At 39.6% G+C, this 24,271-nt stretch overlaps 1 protein-coding gene across 2 annotated transcripts in view; it reads right to left on the bottom strand.

Moving 5' to 3' along the window:
- The window catches only part of LOC100545109 (exostosin-2), a 43,886-nt gene extending 19,621 nt beyond the window's left edge, over positions 1–24,265 (bottom strand). Inside the window, exons 1-7 of one of the 2 annotated variants that reach the window (XM_010711396.1) lie at positions 24,163–24,265; positions 22,292–22,851; positions 22,027–22,116; positions 17,019–17,135; positions 14,143–14,338; positions 10,686–10,825; positions 9,728–9,821 (exon numbers count right to left, since the gene is read on the bottom strand). In XM_010711396.1, the coding sequence (XP_010709698.1) occupies positions 9,728–9,821; positions 10,686–10,825; positions 14,143–14,338; positions 17,019–17,135; positions 22,027–22,116; positions 22,292–22,827 (1,173 nt within the window). In that variant the 5' untranslated portion in view covers positions 22,828–22,851; positions 24,163–24,265. Of the gene's footprint in view, positions 1–5,714; positions 9,051–9,727; positions 9,822–10,685; positions 10,826–14,142; positions 14,339–17,018; positions 17,136–22,026; positions 22,117–22,291; positions 22,852–24,162 lie in introns of those variants that run through there. The other variant, XM_019615572.1, reaches the window with a different exon arrangement.
- Between the last annotated feature and the right edge of the window lie 6 nt (positions 24,266–24,271).

Below are 24,271 nucleotides of genomic sequence, written 5' to 3'. Positions count from 1 at the left end.
GGTGAGGTCCCCACCAAAACACAGGAATCTGACTGCAAGCCTTTGAGGTGGCAGGAGCCAAGGGGGGTTCAAAGACAAGGCTGGCCGGTGGGCAGCACCTCTGAGTATTGTGGAGGTTAGAGGTTAGTAAAGCAGGAGCCACTGGCCAATAAAACAGTGTTTGGAGAGCCCACTCTACAGATAAATTGGGGATCTGTTTACACCTTTCCCAGCTTTCTGAGTTACACACAGTGACACTTCCCACTGCGATCTTGTCCTATGTCCACTAGCATCTCGCCTTCTCAGCAGCTGCCCTGTTCTCTGCTGGTTGGCTTTGTAACGTGGCTAAAGGATGCTTGGAAACTTTTAATCAGCATCCAGCATCAAAAATAAATAAATAAAAGCACAAGCGCTTTTATTTGTGTCAACTGCTGCAACAAGATCTGTCTTGTTTGAGATTTCCCATGACTGCTGTACTAATGCTGGGAGAATAGAAGCTTAAATTCCCTTGATTAGAGAATTTAAACATAAAGCAAGCCCAATGCCAATCACACACATGAAAGGACAGCTTTCTGAAGCAAGAAAAAAAATGATCTAGGTAGGGTTACCACCACATTATAGCATTCAAAATTCAGTGCATACCTCGCTTCAGAGCTTAAGCCCTATATGAGGAAGAACATGTCCTTTTGATGAAGACACGTTTCCATGTTTCCTGTAAGCTATATAGCTCTATTTTAAATAAGCATAAACATATACATACCCCACTCAAACAGTTCTCAACACAGAGCATTTTTAAGTGAGCATTACTGCTTGCTTTGATTCAGTACAAATGTGCCTTACTAAATTCTATGAGGATAAAACCTGAAGGACTGGTAGTCATGTCTTTTTCTTTTTTTTTTCCCCCCTCTGCATCTATAGGAAAAAAATCAGTTTACAACTTGGTGTTGCCTTTTTCCTCCACATCTTAAAAATTAAGTGACACAACCTTAAGCTGTGTAAACACACTTCATCCTTTGTAACTCAAATTGTGTATGTCTGTATGACTCCATAATTGCTGGCCGTGTTAACACTGTGAGATGGTCACATTGCAAAGAAAAGGGGTTGAAAATAATTTTATATAAACAAAAGAGTTGATAGACACCAAGTAGAGTCGTTTATTTCATCTTGGAGAGCATCTGAAATAGTGTGCTACAGAGGAATGTTTTTTACTACATGAAGCCAAGTTTGGGAAAAAAAAAAAAGTAATCATAAAGATAAGCATGAAGTCTCTTCACAGAGTCCCTGCTATCTCAAAATAAAGATGGAAAGTACACCACTGATCTGTGTTTGCCTATTTATTGCGTATTAGTAAAAGTGTCAGGAAGTAGCTATTATTCCCCTCTTGACAGATATGTAACGTGGCATCTGCAAGAGATGGAACTCAATTCTCAGAGGATTCCATGAAGCACTGGTTACTAAACACAGGTAGCAACAGATCAGAAACAAAGGAGTAGTGAAAGGAAGAGTGCACAGCCGAGGTTTCGTGCTGCTAGCTTACTGAAGTATTTCAGACAGTTGGTTAATAGGTTTTTCACTCATTCTCAGGTTTAACCTAATCACCAAATTCAGGATCAGGAAAGAGTTTTTACCAGTATCTCAACCAGAACCATTGACATTTTCCTGCCATTGTTTGCTACAGTGTTGGGAAGCATCTTATGGTAGACTGTGCTGTGTGAGGGAACAGAGATGATGTATTCCATGGATCCTGTGGGACTAGAACTCCCTTACCCAGCTGAGTCCAGTTGCAGGAAACTATTTTTGAAGCTTAACAAGAGGAATCTAACAAGAGGAAGGAACCAACCCTCACATGTGTATAACACAAGTTATACTGCTTGTCAGCTAAAAGGCATTATAGTATATTTCTAGCACAGTCCACTTCTTCAGTCCTAACAAAGATATACACACAGGCATCTAAGAAGCTCTTAGATACATCTGCACAACTTAGGAAGACTAAAGGAAAAGGTATTTAAAGATTATCTGGCAGCAGGTTGCCTCTAAAGAACATGTAAAGCCTTTGTAACTTAAAGCCAAACATTTCTACTGTGTTGCAAGATACATTTGATGTAGTCATTAAAACAGGATCCAAGACTTATAAATTCCATTATTAACACTGCAGTTTGACCTTGGGAAAGTTATTTATATCTCTATCCACTCATCATGAAAATGGATCCAAGACAAAGTTGTATTTACTATTAGCGTTTAACATACTCAAGTGCAAATACTACAGTAATAGAGAGCATTTACACGATAAAAGGCATCCTCATAACGGTTTGAATAACGAAGGAAAGTTTAAGAGAAGTAAGGAAAGTTGATAAAGAAGTGTGATGTGATATAGACTATGCAGAGGGAGAACAGAGAGTAGTGAGAATTAGTGGAACAACAGGAGAACAACATCTGTAGCTAGCTGCTTTACTGGTACAAAACAAACCACTCTCTAATACATTTTTAAAAGAAATTCATGCTTCTCCAATTTTTGGATCACCTGGGTTTTCTGTAGTATATTCAAGCTGTGTATAGTGATCTGCAAGGGGTAAGTACCGGAGGCCTACTTTGCAAAAACATAAAGACAAATCTTTTTTTTTAAGTCTTAAAATAGCATTATTTTGCTTCTATAGTTCAAGTTTAACCTTTTCTTGTTCAAAGCTGCAAACCTAGATATTAAAGCACCACAACTACGTCCTAGAAAAATTACTCAATGAGGTGTGGATGGCTCTCAATTTTTGGAGCTCTTTGTCAGCGATGCCATGAAGCCCACTCTGGAATAAAGCAAGATTAAAAATAGTTTTCTTCGTTCCAAAAAGTAATGGCAAAAGAAACAATAGGAAAAAAGTCTAGGATAAGAATACTCGCTACAGCAAGTGAAGGGCAGGGGGGAGCAATGAAAGTCTCATACACAAATGCCAAGGATTCTACAACTCCCCTGGTGACTCTGGCAGTAATCCAGGAAAAAGTTTTCTCTTTCCTTTGCTGTTTGCAGCAACAAATCTTTCCTCTGGAGGAGGGGTGAGAGGGCTGCAGCTAACTTCACTGCATCTGATAAGATGGCAAATTGTCCAGGTCTGACATTTATGAGGGACCTGGAGCTCCACTGAAGCACTCTGGGAGGATTAATGCAGGGTTAGCCTCTCCAATCACACTCCTTAAAATGCTACAAATGGCAGACAGATGAAAGTTCATTTAAATTTGATAATGATGAGTCTAAAGAACCCCGAGACAGAAGTTGCCCCCTCTCAGGGAAAGAGCAGCAGCTGGAAGTTGAGCATTCTCACTAAAAAAAAAAAAAAAGAGTTGTAAAAGCTAACCATACTTGAAGAACTTCCAGTGTGCAGATACTGAAATGAGGTTCTGATTAATTGATGAACAAGAATTAAATCCCACCTCCTTCATGTGAGCTGTGCCACCCACAAGAGAATTCCACCATCCATTTGCCTTAACTCTATCCAGGACCATTTCACTTGAAGAATGGGAAATTTCACGCGCCTGCACTCATTGCCTGGAGCCAGCAGAAAGGCTCATATAGCTGTCAGCAAGCTGATAAGAGCTGAAATTACTCTGCAGAGCCCTCTTTAAAGAAGAGCCAAAGAAGTACATTAAATGAAAGGGAGGAGGGGTCAGAAAAGCCAGCCACTCATGTTGTCTTAACGTGGCACTAAAACAAGTCATTGATTTATGCATGTGTCTTCAGCTCTGCTTGACCTGGAGTCTGAAATTTTCTTTAAGTCAGGGCTGTGGGACATGGCACAGGCACTAGAAAAAACATAATAGCTTGTCCAGATATTCTGACTGTGGGAACAAACATTGCAAAATACAATTCCTAACTTTCTCTTGGTTATTATATTATTTAAATTGCACTTTATTTAAAAACTAAACTTGTATCTTTTTTGAGCTTTTAATTGTCTATCTAGGCTGAAAAGACAAAAGGTTGGAATCATCTAAACACTTGATTAATAAAAATCAAGAATGTCATATTGCCATTATTTGAGAAAATACCTTGAGGGGCTTCAGGAAAGTGAGTTATTGATTTACGCAAAGGAGGAAAACAGACATCACAATCAAGATTTTTTGTCACTGAAGTGACTGACATTCATTGAAGTGGAGATACATTTTTTCAAAAGAAAAGCACGCTGAAAATCTGCAGAGGTTATTCCGCAAGGCAACACAGAACCAAGGTCTCTGGCAAATCTGAGTCCTGAAGCTGGATCAGCTGCAACGCATCCAGCTGTTCCCACATTCTGACAGCAGTCTGCAGCAGGTACCGTAGGAGCTCCCACATACAGGCATCCCAGGCACAAGCTACCACTTTCCTAAGTACTCTCTAACTGCCATAAGTTTGCAACTCATGTCCTCTGGCTTAGGAAGTTCCCGTCTTTGCATTCATCTCTGATAGATTTTCCATCTTTGGATTTTTTCATTCAGCCCCTCTAAGCTGATAAAAGTCCTTCACTCACAAGATACTGAAGCAACAAGTCCCACAGACTAAATTGAAGTTCTGTGACAAGGCCATCTTCTCTCATGTTTTTAATAGAACAGATTCCCAATAATAAAATCCTAGGGCATGTCAAATGAAACTGTATCAATGTAAAGTCTTGTCCATTCACTTTATTCATGGCCCTATTTTGCACTATATTCTAGCTCACTATCTTATCCCCTATCATTCATGTTCAAGATGAAGAGCCTGGACTACTTAATTACTCCTCTCACAAAAACTCTCATTGCCCCTGCTCTGTCTTCCAGATGGGAGAACTGTAACTATTGGAGCCTATTAAGGGTGCAGACATTCAACAGATTTATTCTGTGGTGTTCTCTACCTCTTTTCTAAAAATTCTTTGTAATTTTTTTGAATCACAGCTGACCACAGAACTTGTATTTTATTGAACTGCTCATCACAGCTACAAGAATTCTTTCAAATGACTGCACCCAGCTGAGAGGCCAACACCGCATATATGAGAGCTATTCTTCCTTGCACATTTTTTCCTTTTCAAATCTACACTAAATTTCATTTGTCACTTATCATTCAGTTGCGCTGTACTCCAGCTTCTTTGGCCTAAGTAGGTGCTATTTCCAAATAGAACATTTCCCAAAGAACAGCCATTCACGAGGAGGATGTGCAAAGAGCTTTTGCTATGAGTTTGAGCTGCAAGTTTTTCCTTAAAAGTAATGTGATTCCGGGTGCTTACCTTGCATAAAGTTATATAATTTTGTGGAATTTCTTATCTCCAAGATTTCCACCACACAATAAGATTGGAAGAAATCAGGCAACAACAGAAATCCAAAGTGGAATGAAACAGCATTCAGTCACTGTGATCATGCCCTTGTTCTCTCAGGAAACCAGGATGAAGAGACTTCCTTCCTTCAAGAGCTCTAGCTAGCTCTTTATTCTTGTACTGCTAGAATACGTGAAGTTATTCTGTCTTCCAGACTGGATATTAATTCAAAAGTTTTAGTTCTGGAAGGTGGAAAAGTGCTACATAGTTACTAAAGAACAGACTCACACACTAAGCCTTCTTTGGAAAATAATCTCTTTACCTGAAAACCATTGTCCAAGAAAGAAATGTCTAAATAAATGAAGGAATGACTCTTCTATTCCCAACACTTGACTGTTTTCATATTCTGAAAGTCTGTAGGTTAACAGACTTTCAAAGCAACATGTTATATGAAATACTTTAGCTGACAGGGAGACTATACAAGGCATGGGATAAGCAGACATCAGCCAAGTTTATTTTTGCCTTTTCTTCCCACCTATGTCACTCCTACTGTTCAGGACAAAGAAATTTCTGTTCTCACTCTCTGTTATACATGTCTACAACATTCACTTCTATTTCTTATCACTCCACTTCTAGGACTTTGCTATTAAGTGGGTGCCACTTTGAGGTGCAGACAAAATGAAAGCATAAGGACGTAGCGTCAAGTCTGCTGGGTCAGTAGCAGTGCAGCTGAGTTGCTCATCAACTTGCCTCTGGGCATTTCTGCCAGCATTTCAGATTCCATATGGAACTACTTGTGAGAGGGGGATGGTTCAAGGAAGCTTCAAAGAAAACGAGCATGACAACATTACTGACAAAGGAGACAAGACAGCAGTCCCAAAGATGGGCAGATTTCATCCAGACTGCTATTAACTTCAGCAGCTCAAGCAGTGGGGACTTTTTTCTGATGCTCAATGCATTGGAGAACATGCTAGCTTCCAGTTTCTAGGAAATCAAATCAGGAATTGTTGACAACAAAAGGTTCTGCAAGTTCGAACAATAAAAGCATATGTTAACATGGTTAATTTTCAGAGATCTCAACACAGTCACGTATAATTGCAAGATTTCCCACACAGTAGGCTTTGTTCAAATCACTAAATGACAATTACTCTTTTTCTCAGCTGTTACTACACACTGCCTTACAAAACAACTGGACAAATAAAGTTGTTCTACAGGAAATCACAGCCCAGGTCACATCAGCAGTACATCCTCGCAGGTAGCTCCAAATCTAAAGCACCTGCATTAAATCCTTTTCATGACAGTACTGTTTGATGCTCATGGATCAGTGTACAAAGTGCAAGAAAATCTTTTTGAGTACGGGTTCTTATACACTGCAGTGGCTTATCTTAAAGTGTCTTCCTCTTTACTTCAGCAGATGCATGGCTTAAAGTGCTTCCAAAAACAAAGCAAAAATACATAACACTTTACTCCCTAAAAGCAGTCAGTCTATTTTAACCTGAAAAAAAACCAACACATTTGTATATATACATATAACCTTTTGAACTACCCTTAGCACCGTCTCTTCAGAAGTTTCATTCCAATTCTAAATTCTCTCTCCTCCTAGCATCACTTCATTTTTAGACTGTGAATCTTTTTTGCTTTGTCCCTGTACATTGTCACAGAAATAAAGTCAAGATACTGAAAAAAAATTGGTTGGGTATTTTGGCCAGTCAAAACATCCTACGACATTTTTTTTTCCTGAATCATTCAAATTGTAAGAGAGTAAGCAAGCCATGCAACTGCTCCCTATTGTGAGGCTGATGAGGAGAAAGGAAACAAATCTGTAGCACAGGTGGAATATTACTGCACATTTATCAATGAGGAAAAGCAATCAAGTTATTGGTAGTCAGCACAATATCAGTCAGTAAGTAGCTTTTCACCATATGAGATTTCTAGGACGTAGAACCATGTACAGCAAGGGAATTTCACAGATACTTAGACTGAGATTCCACCTTGTAAATACTGCTGACAGCGCATGAAACATATGGATAACGTGCTCAAGTATCCTCAGTATACAGTCTGAAACAAATTGAGGAAGACAAGAGGAAGACAGACCTTATAATTTCATCACTGTATTCTCAATACCAAAACATAAAACCATATTCCCAACTAAAGCATCAAGATGTGAGAGCAAGCTTTAGAGATACTTCTCACCTCCAGTCAATAGAATCAGTGTTTCCATTATATTCAGTGATGTTTTGGATCCAATGACAGTGATCGACACAAACCATCTACAGTTCACAAAATTCTCTCCAGACACAGACCAATATCATATTCTGTTTATTAAATATTTTCTATTTTAGCTTAAATTCAGGAGTTACCAATAATACTTAATTTACTTGAATTAAGGTTGTTTAATTGATGTGCTTCAAAGTATCTACGAAATATATATTGTGAATGTAAAGGGAAAAGTGAAAGAGAAAATACACAAACTAGTGAAGTTTCCTGATTTCATACTTTAAACTTACTGTTTAAGCACCTTCTCTGTAGGAGAATATTATCTTGATCTGATTATTTTATGATATTAGTAGAACGGGCAAGAAAATCAATGTATGCTTTTATGAACTATTCACGTCAGTTCTAAAGTTTTACCAGGCTAAACACACCTGTGTTAGTATTTTTATGTTCAAGTCACAGAAAAACATGAAAAATCAAGCAAAATATTGTTTCTAGGGGTTGAAGTTATGAAGCTACTTCTGCATTCCTCTGCAGCAAATTAATGCTGCCAATGGGCCCTACCAAAAAAGTTCATTTGTCTGTAGGGACTAAAGAGAAAGGAGACCCCTGATGGCTGATATGATATTTGCAGACACTCTGAACAGAAAAGTCAAGCTGGCAAAAGATCTCAGGCATGAAATATAACACTACATTTCAAAGTAGTTTCTCCACCCATACCCATTATTAATATAACTATGCAAATTTTAGCACTGCCTAGGCAGAAGCAATTACGCTAGTATTACAGGCCACAGCCTGAGAAACCATGCCTTGGGCCACCTTTTACAAGAAGCACACAGAAGATGACTTCATCAGTGACATGCAAAGGGATTTCAGAAACATCTCCAAAATCTGTAGAAATCTGAGAAATCTGAATACAGAAATCCCATGCATCTTGAAGAGTCAGCTGAAATCAAGTGGTTTACTTTTTTCCCCACATACCCAGCACTTACTTATTCTTTGCTTCAGTTCCTCATCAGAAAACCAGAATCCCCCTACCATGTACTAAACAGCTATCATTACAATGACGTGACGAGGATTACAGATTCTAGTTATACGTTTACAATACATGCCAACATCTTACTATTTTCATCTCTGGCCCCAAAATGTGATCTATATAGCACAACCATCAAAAGAACTTGGCTGAATCCATGTAATTTGACAACAAAACTTTTCACACCAGGAAAACCCTCACAGCGCCAATTCTGTTCAGATAGTGCTGATATGTATGAGCTCTTGAGTTAAAGGAGCTGATGATGGCTGTATCCACAGAAGCAAAGTTTTGACAGTAACAAATGAGAATCAGCATCAGCTGGAGTGAAATAGTTTTTTTTCCCCTCCAACCATACAGAATTCCATCACAAGTTTGGACAATTTAAGATCTCTGCTCTTCAAATCACAAAATAAGTAAAATCTCCCTCTCACAGCAATCATCAATTTAGTTAAAATATTTAAAACATTCTTCACTTGATGTATCTCTCACATTCTGGAGGATAAAAGTTTATCGACAAGACAAAGCTTCTCCTGGGACATAGGTAGACTCAAACACTGTCTTTCAGACAATTTAGTTACTACCTAGAAAAAAATATATATGCTATAATTTCATCAAAAACATGTTAATAAATTAGAATAGGCACGAAGTCTGCCTTCAGGCAGAGCTTCCAGCCCAGGGTGTGTTAGGAAAGCAGAAAGGACACAAGAAAGAAGTTTCTGAAAGTTTAGTTTGACTGCATTGGTAGGAACATGCATTCTCCACCCACTGTAAAGATCTTCATATGAAAAAGCAGGTTGTCAAAACATCAGTTTCACATTTCAGATGTGCTGCAACCCAGGATGGGGAGGCTTTGATCACTGTGGATACTGAGAATCCTATAATATATTTCACAATAGCATGTAAATTAAAATAGGTTGGAGAAATTCCAATCTGAGTAACTGGAATCTGCCTACTCAAGTGTTCTTCTGCAATTGCAATCACATGCAGTATTCTTAACTTCCTGACCTGAAGGATAATGTAGTACTGCTCAACAGCTGCTGTTTAACAGATTTAGCTGCATCAGTGAAGGGTAAAGATAAAATATTGAAAAATAATGGTGAATGCATATGCTTAGCATAAAGAAAGAAGGTAGAATAATCTAAATATTAACATGAGAGAACAATCAATGCCTCAACATTCCAATAAATTTCACAGTAAGGCAGATAAATCCACATTAATTGCAAATAAAGGATAATTTAAATACAGTTCATTATTTTACCTGTCTTTGCATCTCTTCAATCTGTCGTTGGGGAACACTCTGCAGAATACTGTACATTTCAGGCATTTTTTCTTCAGGGATGACTACAGAGGCCCTGTAAGCAAACAACCAGAAAAACAGCAAGATGAGAAAAAGCACATTCCACATTAAGAGAGATCAACAGCTGTTTTAACACAGAAGCTTGTTCCACATCTAATATGATGTGCTCAGAAGATATCAGTAGAAATAAGCAGTATTCTCCTAGTGTAATTTATTATTCTGTAGCAACTCCCTCATGACCACAGTCAGCCTGCCCACAGACGACACCACAGAAGTCTATGGACTGATCTGCAAATCAGTCAAGAAAATATGGAAGGGACGGAGACACAGAATTCCTGAAATCCCATCCCTGGACTGCCACTGACTTGCTGACACCTTAGATCTTTCAGAGTGACAACTGATAGCACCTACGGTGCTATGCATACTAACAAGAAATTTTGTATGTATTATCCTAAGATCACATAACTGAACATTGTGCACATATTGAAAAATAAAATCTAAACTCTTAACACAACTAGAAAATAATTATGCTTTTCAGTCTCAAATGAACTTAAGAATCATGATATAATATAATAAATTTAGCATCCAGATGATGCCATTTTTTGGCACATTCTTTTCTTAAGAGCCTAAACACAGATCAGTCATTATTAAACACAAGCTTAAGAAAACAAAGCAAGTCTGGCTTAGAAAAGACATCACTAGCTACAGGATAAACAAACAGCTCAATCAACTCTGCCTCCTTTGTTTTCCTCTCTTGTTTTCTGATACATAAATACATCAAAGGCCAAGATCACATTTATCTTATTCAGTATTCTCTTCACTGTAACTAGCAGTACATTTGACTGACTACAGTGGTATCACTCAAATCACTGAATGATGCCTCTTAGGTGTAAATTGGATGTACAGCAGTGGTACAGACCTCTTCCAGTCCAGAACCTCAGAGAAAGGTAGAATGTAGGAGTCGGCAATAATGACTGGGACACAGCCAGCTTGAAGAACATCACTTAGCACAGCCTGTCCGAGGCGGGCTCCACGTAGAACAACACAGAATGTAGCTTCCTGTCAACAAATGGTACCAACACAATGATGAGGGAAAAAAGAGCAGTATTAGAGTTGAAGTAGGTATGTACATACATGCCCTTTAAATTGGCGGGGGGGGAAGGCAAAAGGAAAACAGGCTTGCACTTGCACTGCACTACCAGTGTATTCTGAGCCACCAAAAAATTCGTTTATCTACTAATGGCTCATAAATATTAAGTGGAAAGCAGAGAAATCAGCTAATGAGGTTATTCTAAGCTTTACTTTAGTGTTCTAATTTCAGAATTCTAGTCGAGAAAATTCAGGTGGAAAAAATAAGTTTGAAAGTTGGCATAACAAGATGAGCAAAAAGCAGTGTGAACTTATCAAGTACAAAATGTACGACGCCAAATCAATTTTTTTCCACTAAAAGAATAACAGGGACACAACAGATTTCATGGCCCAATCTTAAAAGGCACTTGGCATCTGATAATATTCTCATAAGGAAATTAAAAAATCATGAGATTGATAAAACCCTTAGAGGCTTTATAGATATAGAATTCTTCATAAAAAGCAGTTAGCAGTGTCTCACAGGTAAAAACGAAGTGATGAATCAAAAGAGTTCAAAAACAATTTCTCCTAGTTGCAACAGCCAAAATGTCTCTTAGTTAAGGGAGGAGCAAAATTAAGACTACACTACTTATTGTGTGTGATGATGGTTGACATTTTTTGGAGGATTAGGAAGCATAATGGGTAACAAGATTAGAGTTTAACAATACATGAACAAAATGACTAAAAATACACATACAGCCTTCAACATTTAGATAAAAATCAACAGCACAAGTGTAGAGCATGAAATAATGGGCTATGTTTTGCGTTTTGCAGAAAAGGGTATTTCATACAAAAAGGTAGGAAAAGAAAGGATATTTATGTGCAACAACAATGTTATGCTTCTGGGAAAAAAAAATAAAAATAAAAAAAATTGCTCCACCCATAGGTTGTAAAAGAATGTAGAAAGAAGCACAACCTAAGAGAATGGCAGTAATCTCTCACTCTATTCAGTACTGCAGGACCCCAAACACAGCAGCAGATTTAGTTTTAGGCAATGCACATCCAGGGAAAAGAAGTATGATTACTTATCTCAAGAGCGTGACCAACAAGACTCAACAAGACTACTTATTCCAAAGGGCTACAAATGGGAGGAAGGTGGCTAAAGGGAGCTTCAAGGATATAAAAAGATTCCACAAAAAAGAATATGAACAGCTTATTCATGCCCACGGCACACAGGATGAAAAGCTACAAGCTGAAACTCCAGCAGAGAAGGTATCTTGGCTATGCTGCAGTCATCCTGTAGATAGGGTGTTTAGTTCACTTCAACATTACTGAGGAAACTTGCTACAGATTCAAAATGACAAAAAAAAACCATACTGGAGAGTTTAGCTCTATAAAGAAAAACTCTAAGTCAGTATTACTCCCAAATCTAAGAAAGAGAAATCAAAGTTGACACAAGGGCTTGCACAGATAAGAAAACATCTTTCCAGCTAGCATTTTGTGGCTTGATGAAAAGGAGCCAGAAAGGCACGGCAGGGTAGAAAAACATGAAAATGAAACTAGGAAATACAACGGGGTTTGCTGGACCTTCACTCGTTTCCTAGTGCAGTTGTGAGACTTGTGCTCATATTTGTAAAGCACTGAAGAGTCTGAGAATCCTGTCCAAGAGAAGAGTGCTAACAGGAGGCTTTAGCAATCCACAAGTCCAAGAGCCTGGCTAGAAAAAAATCTGTAAAGGCAGGGCTGGAAAGGATGAACAGGGATCAGTCCTCAGGCTTCCTCCTTCCCCCACTCCCAGAAAGGAACAGAAGGAAAAGAAGGGTGGGGGAAATGGAAGGAGCAGAGAGAACAAACACATTTTAACCATTCACTTGCTGGATCGCAGAGAAACAGGTGGAAGAAATCCTAGTAAGGTCTGGGAGAAGGGGGTGGGGAAGAAAAGAAGAGCCCAGATGTGGACACACATGCTCATCTGCCCAGATAACCATTTTTCCTGTCTAGACAAAGGTTACTATAAATACGTCTCCTCACATCACCACTGTTATCAGCCAGACATTCCAAAGGGAGATGCAGGGCTCTGCTAAGGAAAGTATTTTAACAATCTTTGCATGTGCCAGCTCTCTTCAGAGATATAAAATAATACATATCAAGATATAGATACAGATCCTCTGACTTGCTATCCTTGAGCTATCCAGTCAGTATTTAAAGAAATACAGCAAAGAGATTTTTTTCCTCCCCTTTTGACTGGAAGTTTAGGACTCATTGTGACCCGTTGTTCCCTCTCCCTCTCCCCCTCCTCCCCAAGGAATTTTAAACATATTTCCTTCAAAACATAACAGGAGGGGTGGAAGCTTTGCCTTTCTTCAGCCGGTTTGTTATTTTATCATCATTTGTTGAAGTTCAAAGACAAATTATGTGCTGGTGGCCACAGACAGAGCACAGTGGCCTATGGCATAACTCACTTCACCACACCACATGCCAAAGCACCTCTCTGTTAGAGAATTGCCAAGAGACCCAGGGGTCTGAGAACGCTATCGAGTTTTATCTTCACTGACACATCAAAAGGCCTCTGGAAGTTGGGCCAAGGCCATCAAACACATTTCACCTAGATGTTTTCATAGTTGCATGCTGACAAGTCTTCTAGCTCAGTGTAGAGTTTAACTACTAAGTTGCACACAAAAAATGCAACCTGATGAACTCTATTTGTAACAGTCTTTTTTTCCCCCCAAAATAAATACATACATAAGCTCTGCAAAGTTCATTTTAATCTGTCCTGCAACTAACAGAGCAGGCCACTGTTCCAAGCTCCATCTAACAAGGCCTGAACAATCGTAAGTTAGAAATCAATTTCAAACTCATGCCTACTGAAGGTCACTTTACCAGTCATTCTGGAGGTGCAGATTCTAAAGTTCTTTCCTAGTTTTAAAGCAATCAATCTTGCCTGACCTTCAAAATTTTCACCTCTCATTGCAGCTGGATTTTGTGGTATCTCCACATCCTTATTTAAATTTACACCATGTCGTCATGTACTACCACAACCACCATGACCAACCCCATTAAGTTGTTACACATAAGCAGTATTCCAGACTGCGGTGTATCCTCTGTATGAGTTTGAGTACACAGTTCTTCATTCTCTTAAAAATCAGAATAAAGTTGGGATATAACATCCCAGGTGATCTAACGAACTGTGCATTTGCAGAACACCAAATGAAATATAAGCAAGTTCCCTATCAGGGCTAACTAGGAGCAGCTCCACAGCTAAGACAGTCACCAAGAGAAAGAGAAATCTGCAGAAGAGACAGTCTTACCTGAAGCACTTGAGGATAATCAAAGATTTGATTGTTGTGACAGCGTTTGCGAACAGCAGGGACCCCATCTGACAGATTTGTGCATTTGTCAAGGAGCAGCACTGATTCCCCATTCTCAGCCTGAAGAGCTTCCAACTCAGACTGGTATTCTGGGTGCAGAGACATTTGAGATGACAGAATGAAATACCTGCGGGGACTGAAAAAACACAGCAAGTTTACTTGACAGCAATGCAAGTTTACTTCCAAGGTGCTTGGCAACATATTTCCTTCCACTCTAGAAAAGTTAACCTCATTCTGCTAAATGTAGACACAGTGCCAAAATCAGATTTTCAGACAATGCAGGAAAGGATGGAATATAATTAAATTTTTGATAATAAATGGCTTAGCATTATTTACAACACCACATAAAATTATATGCAGAAAAAGTGCTTGTATGAATAGGCACTTGCATTATAACACCTTTTATAAATTGAATTAACATTATTCACCTACATAATAAAACAGCTTGCTACTGAGGCTTGATGTCTGTGCACTGTTACACAGCAGACAGGACGCTGAATGCTGCTACTGCTTTCTCCTCCTGTATTATTTTTTTATCAATTTTAATTGGAAAAAAAGATGCTGAACTGTCTAATCCTATTCCCTCTTAAGTCCTACCACATCCCAGAACCATGAATATTCAAGATGTGCTTCGACACTGAATTATTTCACAGCTTTAATTAGAACTGGAGATAAAACACACAGGAACAGTCACAGATTAGAAGCTCTCTCTTTAAAAAACAGGCTTTGTTAATGCTGGAATATATCATGTAATACAAATGTTATACTCATTTAGTCTGATTTTTTTTTAAGCAGATTGGATAAGTCAAACTACTCCACTGCTTCCCATTCAAGGGAACATGCAGTGAGAGCGTGCCCTCACACAGCCAAAATAACGCAGGAAATAGGAGGCCTGAACTTAGGACTCCAATTCTGCTCCACATGAGACTATTTTTAATTTACAGCTTTGAAAACACACACAAACACACACTTTATAAAGTCAGACCTTTCCTGCTGCTCTTCTCACCTCTTTTACTTATTTCCCTGCTGGTCACTTCAGCAGATCCAATTAACGGATAAGACTTGCACAGAATTTTTTTAAAGCCACTCTTGTTCCTAAGCCTGCAGCTGCTACCATCTTGCTACCAACAGCTTTAAAGAACATATATTTCTTGCAGAGTTGGATTTAAAACATCTCAAATTATCCAATTCAAAAGGCCAGTAAATGAAAAACTCTCAGTTCAACTCTGTACGAGGAATATTTCCTTTAAAAAAGGAAATACCACCACACACCAGTGATAATGGATGTTTACGACAAGTCAAAGATTGTGTGGGATTGATTTGGGCATTTAAAATCAAATTTTGCCTTTAAACCATCATCATCCTAGGACACCCAAACCTAGCGATCAAATCTTCTTACAAAAGAAAGTACATTGCAGCCACCAGGCAATAACACTTCAGTGTAATGGAATGTGATTACTTATCCCAGTCAAGTTTGAACTTGAGCTTTGTTCTCTTGTCACTGTCCTCCTGCATAAAGCAAAGAAACCTGTGAACGTTTCAATTAGTAACGCTAACTGGCCGCTAGATGGTACTCTGGAGACTACAGTCTGTTCCTCACAAAAAGTTGTTTGACAACACAAACCTCCCATCAAAAATGGGCTGATACAGCATTTGGTTGACTATACGGACACGACCAGTATGATAGCATCTCTCTCTGCAACAGATTCTACACATGCTGAAACTTATGATCATGTTTATACCTTCCAGATAGAAATACAAAGCATGCTCTCAGTCTACGCTGAGCCGTAAGAACACTTGAGACATGTGAAGAATCAGTTAAGATTCAACCAGGTGCCCCTACACCTGCCAGGTCCAGAAGCATTATAAACAAGAGCATAACGTGTGTGTGTAAAACAAACTTCTACTATACAGCTTTGTCCTGCAACTAACTACGATTCCTTGTCTGGAGCAGCCCAGAGCAATAGCAAGAACATTGCCCTTACCAGAGGAGATGAAAACTGGAGCCAAAGCTCCAGTTTTTGTCTGTTATCAGCAGCACCCTTTCAACAACAGTTTTCAACTCTGATAAAGCCATATTCTTTAGAGGATGCTGTTAGAAGAAATGCCCTAAAGCTTCTGCATTTCCAATCTTGAGATTCATAATCAGTAAGAGCATATCATTTACCCCACTGCCTCAGTCTGCTCAGTTTTTAAACCACAGCACAAGTAAGAACCTGCTACAGGGAAGTTTTCAGCTGCGTAATTAAAAGGCTTATTGAAATGCTTCTTTATCTTTGCTATAGTAATTTATTGTCATTAATTTGCTTTTAAGTATCTTAAGTTATCTGAAGATACAATTCACTAGGAAATCAATACTACTTGGAATTACAGCCCTGCTTTCCCTAAACTTTAAGAAGGAACAAACATTAACAACTATTTTTATTTATTTTCTGTAAGTTGAAAATATATTCTAGATATATTGAATCTAATGCTACTAGAAACACTGTTGTCCTGTTTTACGGTTCAGTTTCTAGAGTGGATCACCAAGAACACTGTCAGACTATCATCTACCACACTTTAGTTTCTGAAGAGAGAAGACAGAACCATCCCCCCTATATCCCCAGCTCATAGGTAACCCACACCCCGGCAGATTAGCCAAGGCTACCAGTATTGGAACCATCCCATATTTTAATAGGAAGAGTCACACATGAGCACAACTCTTAAATAAATTGACCCAGCCTGCTAAGAAGCTAGCGGATATGTTTGTATTCTATTTGCATCCATATCACATGCAAGATTCAATGTACTTTGCCAATTCATTGGAATCACTTTACCCTGGTCCTCTTTCTGGCAGATCCACTTCTGCAGACAGAGGGCTGTACACAGGAATACTGACATCGTAGCCTTGCCGGTAAGTCCACGTGGAAAAGCCTCCACCAGCTAGCAGAGCTCTGAAAAATACAAGAGGCTATAAACAGAGAATGTAAATCATTCCGACTCAGAGCATGATTTACTGGTTATCATTACCAGAACAGCAATAACAGTTACTGAGATAACAGCTTTTCCTCCAACTTCTGTCAGTGGAATTTTTCATGCAGTTTTTAGATTCACTTCAGCCTTCCTGAACCGGGCTTACTGCCAGGCTGGATACAGTCATCAATGGAATGTTTGCAGTGGCATATGATCACTGAGGAAAGGACCATTTTTGCGTTCTTATAGGGAAATGGAATCTATGGCTGTCATTACGATCACCCTACATTTTTGCAAGCTTACATGTGCTAAGTCCATTTTAATTTAAAGAAATACTTTCTTGATTATTTATATCAGTTAACATATTCCTCAATGCCTGCCCTAAAACACTGCATAGCCCAGCTCTCAGAGTGTCAGACAAGCTGTATTTCGGGTACAAGTCCAGATAAAATACAGCATTTTGGCAGCTTGCAACAACTCAGGGCTTCTACGTCAAATAAAATTAGTTTATATTTTGTTTTCAAAGCAACTGCATAAACTGTTAAGTATCTTTTCACCTATGACAAAAAAAAATAAAATGCTGTAAGCAGAACACACTACAACGAGAGCTCAGTACGCTCTGAATCCATTCTCCAAGAGTAGAGGCAGCTTGGGACACTGCTAGAAAGCATGGGGATAACCAAGGATGGATAAATTAAGATATATTTTAACTCTTCAGTGAGATGACTCTGTCTGCGGCCTTTCCCAAGTGGGACAACCTTTCATAACATAGAGAGAAAGAGCTGTCAGAAACAGAAGAGAACCGTGTGTACAGAAGAAAGCAACGCACCGTTCACAGGGCCAGAAGAAACTAGTGTGTTATTATCTCTTATCCCAATTCTAGCTTCTTTGAACAAATAATTAGAGGCCAACGGCTTTTCAGTTACATTTCATCCCCAGCCCCCAGGTGGCACACTGAACATATCATCTGTTTCCAAAAGATGCTCTCTTCAGCTTCTTCTGTGACTCCTGAAACATCTGATCATACTTTTAGTCCTTCGTCACCAACAGCAAAGTGAGCTAACCTCAAAGTTGCCCTAGAGATACTGTGTTTGCCTTAATTACCACTTAAAGTAATTTGCAGAAACCTGTCTCCAGACAAAGAAGAAGAACACAAATACAGCACTAATCTAGGCAACACGGAAAGGGGCTTGAGGAACTGTACCCATTGCAGCAGCTACAATTATAGCCAGCAGCCTTACCACAACCTTGCCCACTGTCATAGTTCAGACCGGAACAGGCACATCTCATCAGTAACATGAGAAGAACACCAATATGAGACACACTAGGTGAAGTAGGTTCCAGTTATCACTGAATTAAATGCTTAGTATAGTGTTCAGAGCAGTTTTTCTATTGCTCTTATACAACAGGTTATGATTTTACTTAGTTATCATCCAAGACTAATTATTTTTTCCCCTCAGAACTCATCAACCCGGTTAAACATCAGCATGTTCTGCCTCTTCTAACTCCCTTCATGGTGTTCTGCAGGATACTTCACTTCCTGCTTTAAATTGCAGCGCAGCCACTTAGCATTCCTATATCCCATTTTGGTACAAATAAGACTTCACTAAATGTCATTTAAGAAGCTCTTAGAAAACCATAGGCTCTGGATTAGAGACATTTTTCAGTTCAGTGACAATTACAAACTCAAACACACTTGCCTTTCATTACTGTTCACTCAGAACACAAACCACTTGTAGACGCAAACTATTTGTAGAAGCAGAAATCAACTTGAGAACAGGACGATAAATCAAGAACGCGTCGAGTGAGAATTTACGATCCAAGTGCTTATTTGGGATTCCTTTCCAATGCCTCCTTTCTGGTGACATATACGCGTTACGTGTATATTATGAGCAGGTCTCACCCTTGAAGCTACATGTTCCAGGGCTTATCCACCAACTCAACTACCAGCCAGGAGAAAAAACTGGCTTAGGCATTGCTGTTCTTGCACTTTACAACCTCCTCTTTTTATAACCCCCTAATTGGGAAACTACAACCAGATTGTTTTAATTGGATCCGGTGAAAACATGACAGCACCTCATCAGCCTTGAGAAAGCAGGTGTGTCATACAGACATTTACTTAAATAAACCCCCAGGGAACCAACACCAGCTAAATAACTCCTCTCAGATTTTCATTCTATGGTGCAGTGAGGCAATAGAGATATTAACTCCTAATATACTCATGGTGAATAACCTTTAAATAGCACTAACCAATGGGCCTGTTTCAGAGCAACTTTTCACCACTTCTCAGATACTGATCCTGCTTGCTCTCCAGGAAGTGCCCCAACTGGTGTGCACTCTTAAGTGTTTCTGCCCAGCTGCCAACATCATCAGTTTTCTGCCAGATCTCACAAGTCACTGAAACCCAATTCATCAGCTGAAGCAGAAAGAAAAGGTATCATCATCCCTACGTTCAATTCAACAGCTACAGAGTGGGTCAGAAAAAGAAGTCTCTTCATCCACACTACTATACTAGATTTAATAGTATTTATTAACAAATAAAGAGCTTATCTTTTAAGCTTTATGGCAGGAGATTACATATGTTACAGCAGCTAATAACAGCAACATAGCCTCCACACCCTCAAGGCAGACTTGCATTGTTGAAAATATGGAATAAAGTGCTTTTATCTGTCTCCTAGAAATCAGATTTATAGATTTAATAAGCAATCAACCTCTCAGTGAGTTAGCTTAGCTAAAGACTTTTACAGACGTAAAAATAATATATAAATTAATTCCCTTTTGTGCATAAGGTCTTACTTTAGCAGGATTCATATTCTGCAGCAAATCAGCAGAACATGATTCTATCACATCCATGATCCATTAGTGCTCAGCTAGGTATGAGAAGGCAGGCCATGCTCCCTGAGCAAACTTCACAAATACTACCTGTGTATTTCACCAGTCACCCACAAAATCCCACACACCCACTAGTCCCTATGGAGCTCTATCTGTAAAGTTCAGACCTGCCATTCAAAATCCATCAAACTCTGTCAGAATACATTTATTTCAACCTGCAGCCTCACACCTCACGGCACTACCAGTGCTGCATACTTTGTTAACTACCCATTCTGTACTTTGTGCCTTTCTGTGCCTACTTCATTCAGATGAAGAAGGCATGCTGGGTTCTCCTGTTCTGTTAGATATGAGGTAAGACCTCCAGAGGTCTCCAAAACCATACTGTAACTACGTGTGACAGCACTCAGGCCCTTCCAGGACTAGGTCCTCACAAGTGATTTTGTCACAGATGATTTATTTTCACACCTACGGCCAGGATCTACACTTAGTACAGTCTGACAGCTGGCTGCCTACAAAAAGGTATTTCCACCTTTTCTACCTCTCAAACGTTGTTGCCTCTCCACTGTATTAGAGCTAGTGGTTATGCAGCTGCAGAGCACGTCAGCTCAGCAAGCTATGGCAACAGCTGCTTCAAGAAAAAAAAAAGGGGTTGATTTTTTATTATTTTTTTTTAATTCAAATGACGTGAATTCTTGTGGTAGCATGGGAGGCACTTAGAAAAAAAACATCTACCAAAACAATGTATTTTCTGCACACTAAGCTAGGGTCAGACATAAATGGACGTCTGACACAATTTTATTTTAATTGCATGGTGTAGTAAACCTCCTGCATACAGTTAATAAGTCTGTTTTTTCTATGGACACAGGCATGCAGTCCAAGAACAGTCCATCCTGCTGAAACAGGATGAAACACTGTTCAATGAAAACCTTTGTTAAGAAATACAAATCTTAAGAGCTTTGTAGGAACGGATTTACAGGTTTGGTTGCAGAAGAACAGTGTTTGGCTGCCCTCTTCAGGATAACCCACATCCATGTAACATATTTCATACACTGGCAAAAACTAAGAAATCACTTCACAATCAGTGATGTAATTACAAAGAGTAAACAAGCTCTTCAAACAAGTCCAGAAAAAAAAAAAAAAGCCAACAACCAAATGTATGTCTTCTGGCATTGAAGGATAATGTTTTAAATCATCTTTGGTGCAAAAGAATCAAGATAAGCTCTATACTCAACATTCAAAGTTACAATTCCATATCTCAGGGAAGATTCTGTTGACAGAACATTCAGCAGAAGGCAGCTAATCTTGATCTTCGGGGGAAGGACTGATTACATGGGATCCAAATCAGCAAACCTAAACATGCATAAGCTAATCCAGTAGAAACCTATTCAATAACAGCTTCTAAACTAATATAGTTTCTCTTATTCCAACTTGCACTGCCTTACAACTTCCTTTTCTCCTTCAAAAGTAAACTGTTCTGCAAGTGAAAATTAAGCTCAGGAGCCTTTCAAGCTCCTGCCAGATATCTTAAAAAGACAGAACAACTGTGAGAAATTGCCCAATTACTCGTACAGAGTAACTGTCGAGATAACAAACATTAATGAAAATCACCATAGTTTTAGTTTTGCCAAGTAGAACACCTGTTTTAAAACATTCCATGTATACGTTCTGACTTGTATCAGAAAGTTGAAGCTAGGAGCAATCTTTGGGTTTCTACTTTGCATCACATGAGACATTCTGTAAATACATCAGGTTTTGTAATACAGTATACAAGCCTAAACTGAAATTCTCCACCAGCATTTTACAGCAAGCAAAAGAGCTAAGACAAACAAATGCTACAGATTACATTCCCCTGAGAATGGGAATAAACTGTTGAAGCAAACACTTGACCTGTACAAGACAGTGACTTCTCTACTTCTCTCGACAAAGCCATATTTCAGCTTTGTAAAGGCTAAGGAGCTATCAGCTACAGTTCTGAACTTGCTGCTTCTCCAAAGGCATTTAAATAGAGATCTATGCATTCAAACACTCAAAAACTCATACCTATCTCTAGGAACATCCAGTGCAGTGTTATAATCTGGTGGCCCTCCAGGCAGCATATTGAAGAGTAAGTGATTTGTGCCTCGATCCCATCTAAAGCAAAAGAAAAAAAACACGACAACGATTAGAAAGATGTTCTCTATAAACAGACGATAAATTCAGCCCAAGACTAGCTCTAGCACTGACTAACTGGATCCTCCCTCCCCTCCAACATAATTTTATTCCACTTGAGTTCTGCAGCATCCTATGTGGAAGTTTCAGCAAGTACCTGGAGAGCTGTGCCAAAGCCTGAGCTGTCTCCTTGATACGGAGTGTGTTCTGATTGAGGACATCTATGGATGGTACAAAAAGGCAGGCTCGGTTGACATCATCAGTGTAGTATTCACTGTCAGAGATGGCAGTCAGCAGCTCATTGTATTCCCTGGAAATAGTATTGCTCACTGATGTCCCGTACTCATCCACATACTTTTTCAGTGAGTAGATGTATACTTTGATTTTGTTTTTGGGATTAAAGCCACATCGATAGACATCAAAGCAGGTGTGCATCCGGCAGCTGAGGTCTCCCCTCTCAGGAATGGGGCTGTCAGCAGGAAGCTTGACCACAGGCACATCGTGGACACTGCGTTTTTCAACAGTCCAGTCACTGGACGACTCGATGGAGTGAGGCCAGAACTGGAACACTCCTGTGGCAATTAGGCCAAGCAGAACTATGGAAAAGAGAGTGATGTAGTAAATGCGATGCTTGGTTTTCATTCTTGGGATGAGGGCTGGACCCCGGGTGTTATATTTGGCTGACGCACACATAATGGAATCAATTATCTCTTGTCTCTGCAAATTAGAAAGAGAGAGGTTTAAGGCTGAGCTCTGGAGGAGACACAAAGTTATCACCGTGCAGAGAAAAACATTAACCCATTCAAGACAAGCTATTTGCCTCAGCACATTTAAAGTAAAACTCCTTCAGATGTTCATGTTCCTCTGGAACATAAGATCCCAATGGTTGGTTACACATTGTGACTGCCGCTTGGCAATGACAACAAGAAGCCCACCTGAAGCTGAGAGTCTTCACAGGCGGCGCTCGGGAGTATACACATAGTAAACGCCAAAAAAACCACAACGCCCAGCTTAGCTGTGAGTGAAGAGACACAATGTGGATAGCATGTAACAAGCAGAACTTGGCATCAGGATACTGTTTCTAACACCAAGTGACCTTCAAATCAAATTACACACGTTCGACCAGAAAAATGCCAAAGAAAATCTAGAATGGAAACCAACTCAAAATGAAAAAGCTCTACAGAACTCAAACTAAATGATCGTGTTCTAAGAGCTTCATCCACGGAGACGGCCAGGGACACAAGCTTATTTACCCATAGCTGAGGCTACCTTAGAATTGACATCTCATCTCCGAAAAACATCTCTTTGTGCAAGCAACTGAAATAATTACTTCCAAATATCAGTAAGGAAAAGGGAAACACATTTTAACGATCTCAAATCTCCACTTTCCCAGAAAGAGGGATTTTACCAGCCAAGGGGGTTAGTTGGCTGTAGTCTTAGTAACACTTTTTACAATAAATACCACGTAATATAAAGTGTCACAAACACGGTCGCATCACTGCTGCCACTGCTGACTGTTCTTTAAGCTTTCACATGCAGAATCACAGTCCCAGCTGTATGACTGAAGGATCGGCTACTCGGAGCGTGCTGAAAGCTGCTCAGGGCATCTGCTCCAGCTTCCACATTAAGTAAAAATCCACAGCTCCAAGCTGCACGCTGCACAGCTGGTATGTTTTCATGCTTGAAGAAGAATGCAGGTGATGTAATTATACATTCCTGACAAAGATGGGACATTTTCTTGCCTTGACAGCAAGAAAGGTCTCACGATCAACTGCACAGCAGACAACAAATATGAATAAAAGAAGTACCACTAAAGCACAAATAGTCATAATAAAATCGGCTGACACACTGATCTGACAAAAGGCTGTCAGGACAGAGTAAGCGAGTCACGAAGCAGCTGTTAAAGCCCACCGTACAAAGTAACATCCCCGCGACCCGCCGTCGCGACGACCTTCACAACCAAAAGCTTCCCGTACGCTTCTGACCGCTCATCCCGTTATCCCACGCTGGCCGCACCGCTCTCATTACCTCCAAGGCCACACGTCCACAGCAAGCTTTGCGTCACCCGACCCCACCGCCGCGGTACCTCCGCTGCTCCTCGCCCATCCGCGGCTCGGGGACGCGGGCGGAGTAAGGC

The sequence above is a fragment of the Meleagris gallopavo genome, chromosome 5, assembly GCF_000146605.3.
Source record: "Meleagris gallopavo isolate NT-WF06-2002-E0010 breed Aviagen turkey brand Nicholas breeding stock chromosome 5, Turkey_5.1, whole genome shotgun sequence".
Taxonomy (NCBI): Eukaryota; Metazoa; Chordata; class Aves; order Galliformes; family Phasianidae; genus Meleagris; species Meleagris gallopavo.
This window is presented reverse-complemented; position numbering and strand designations above follow the sequence as displayed.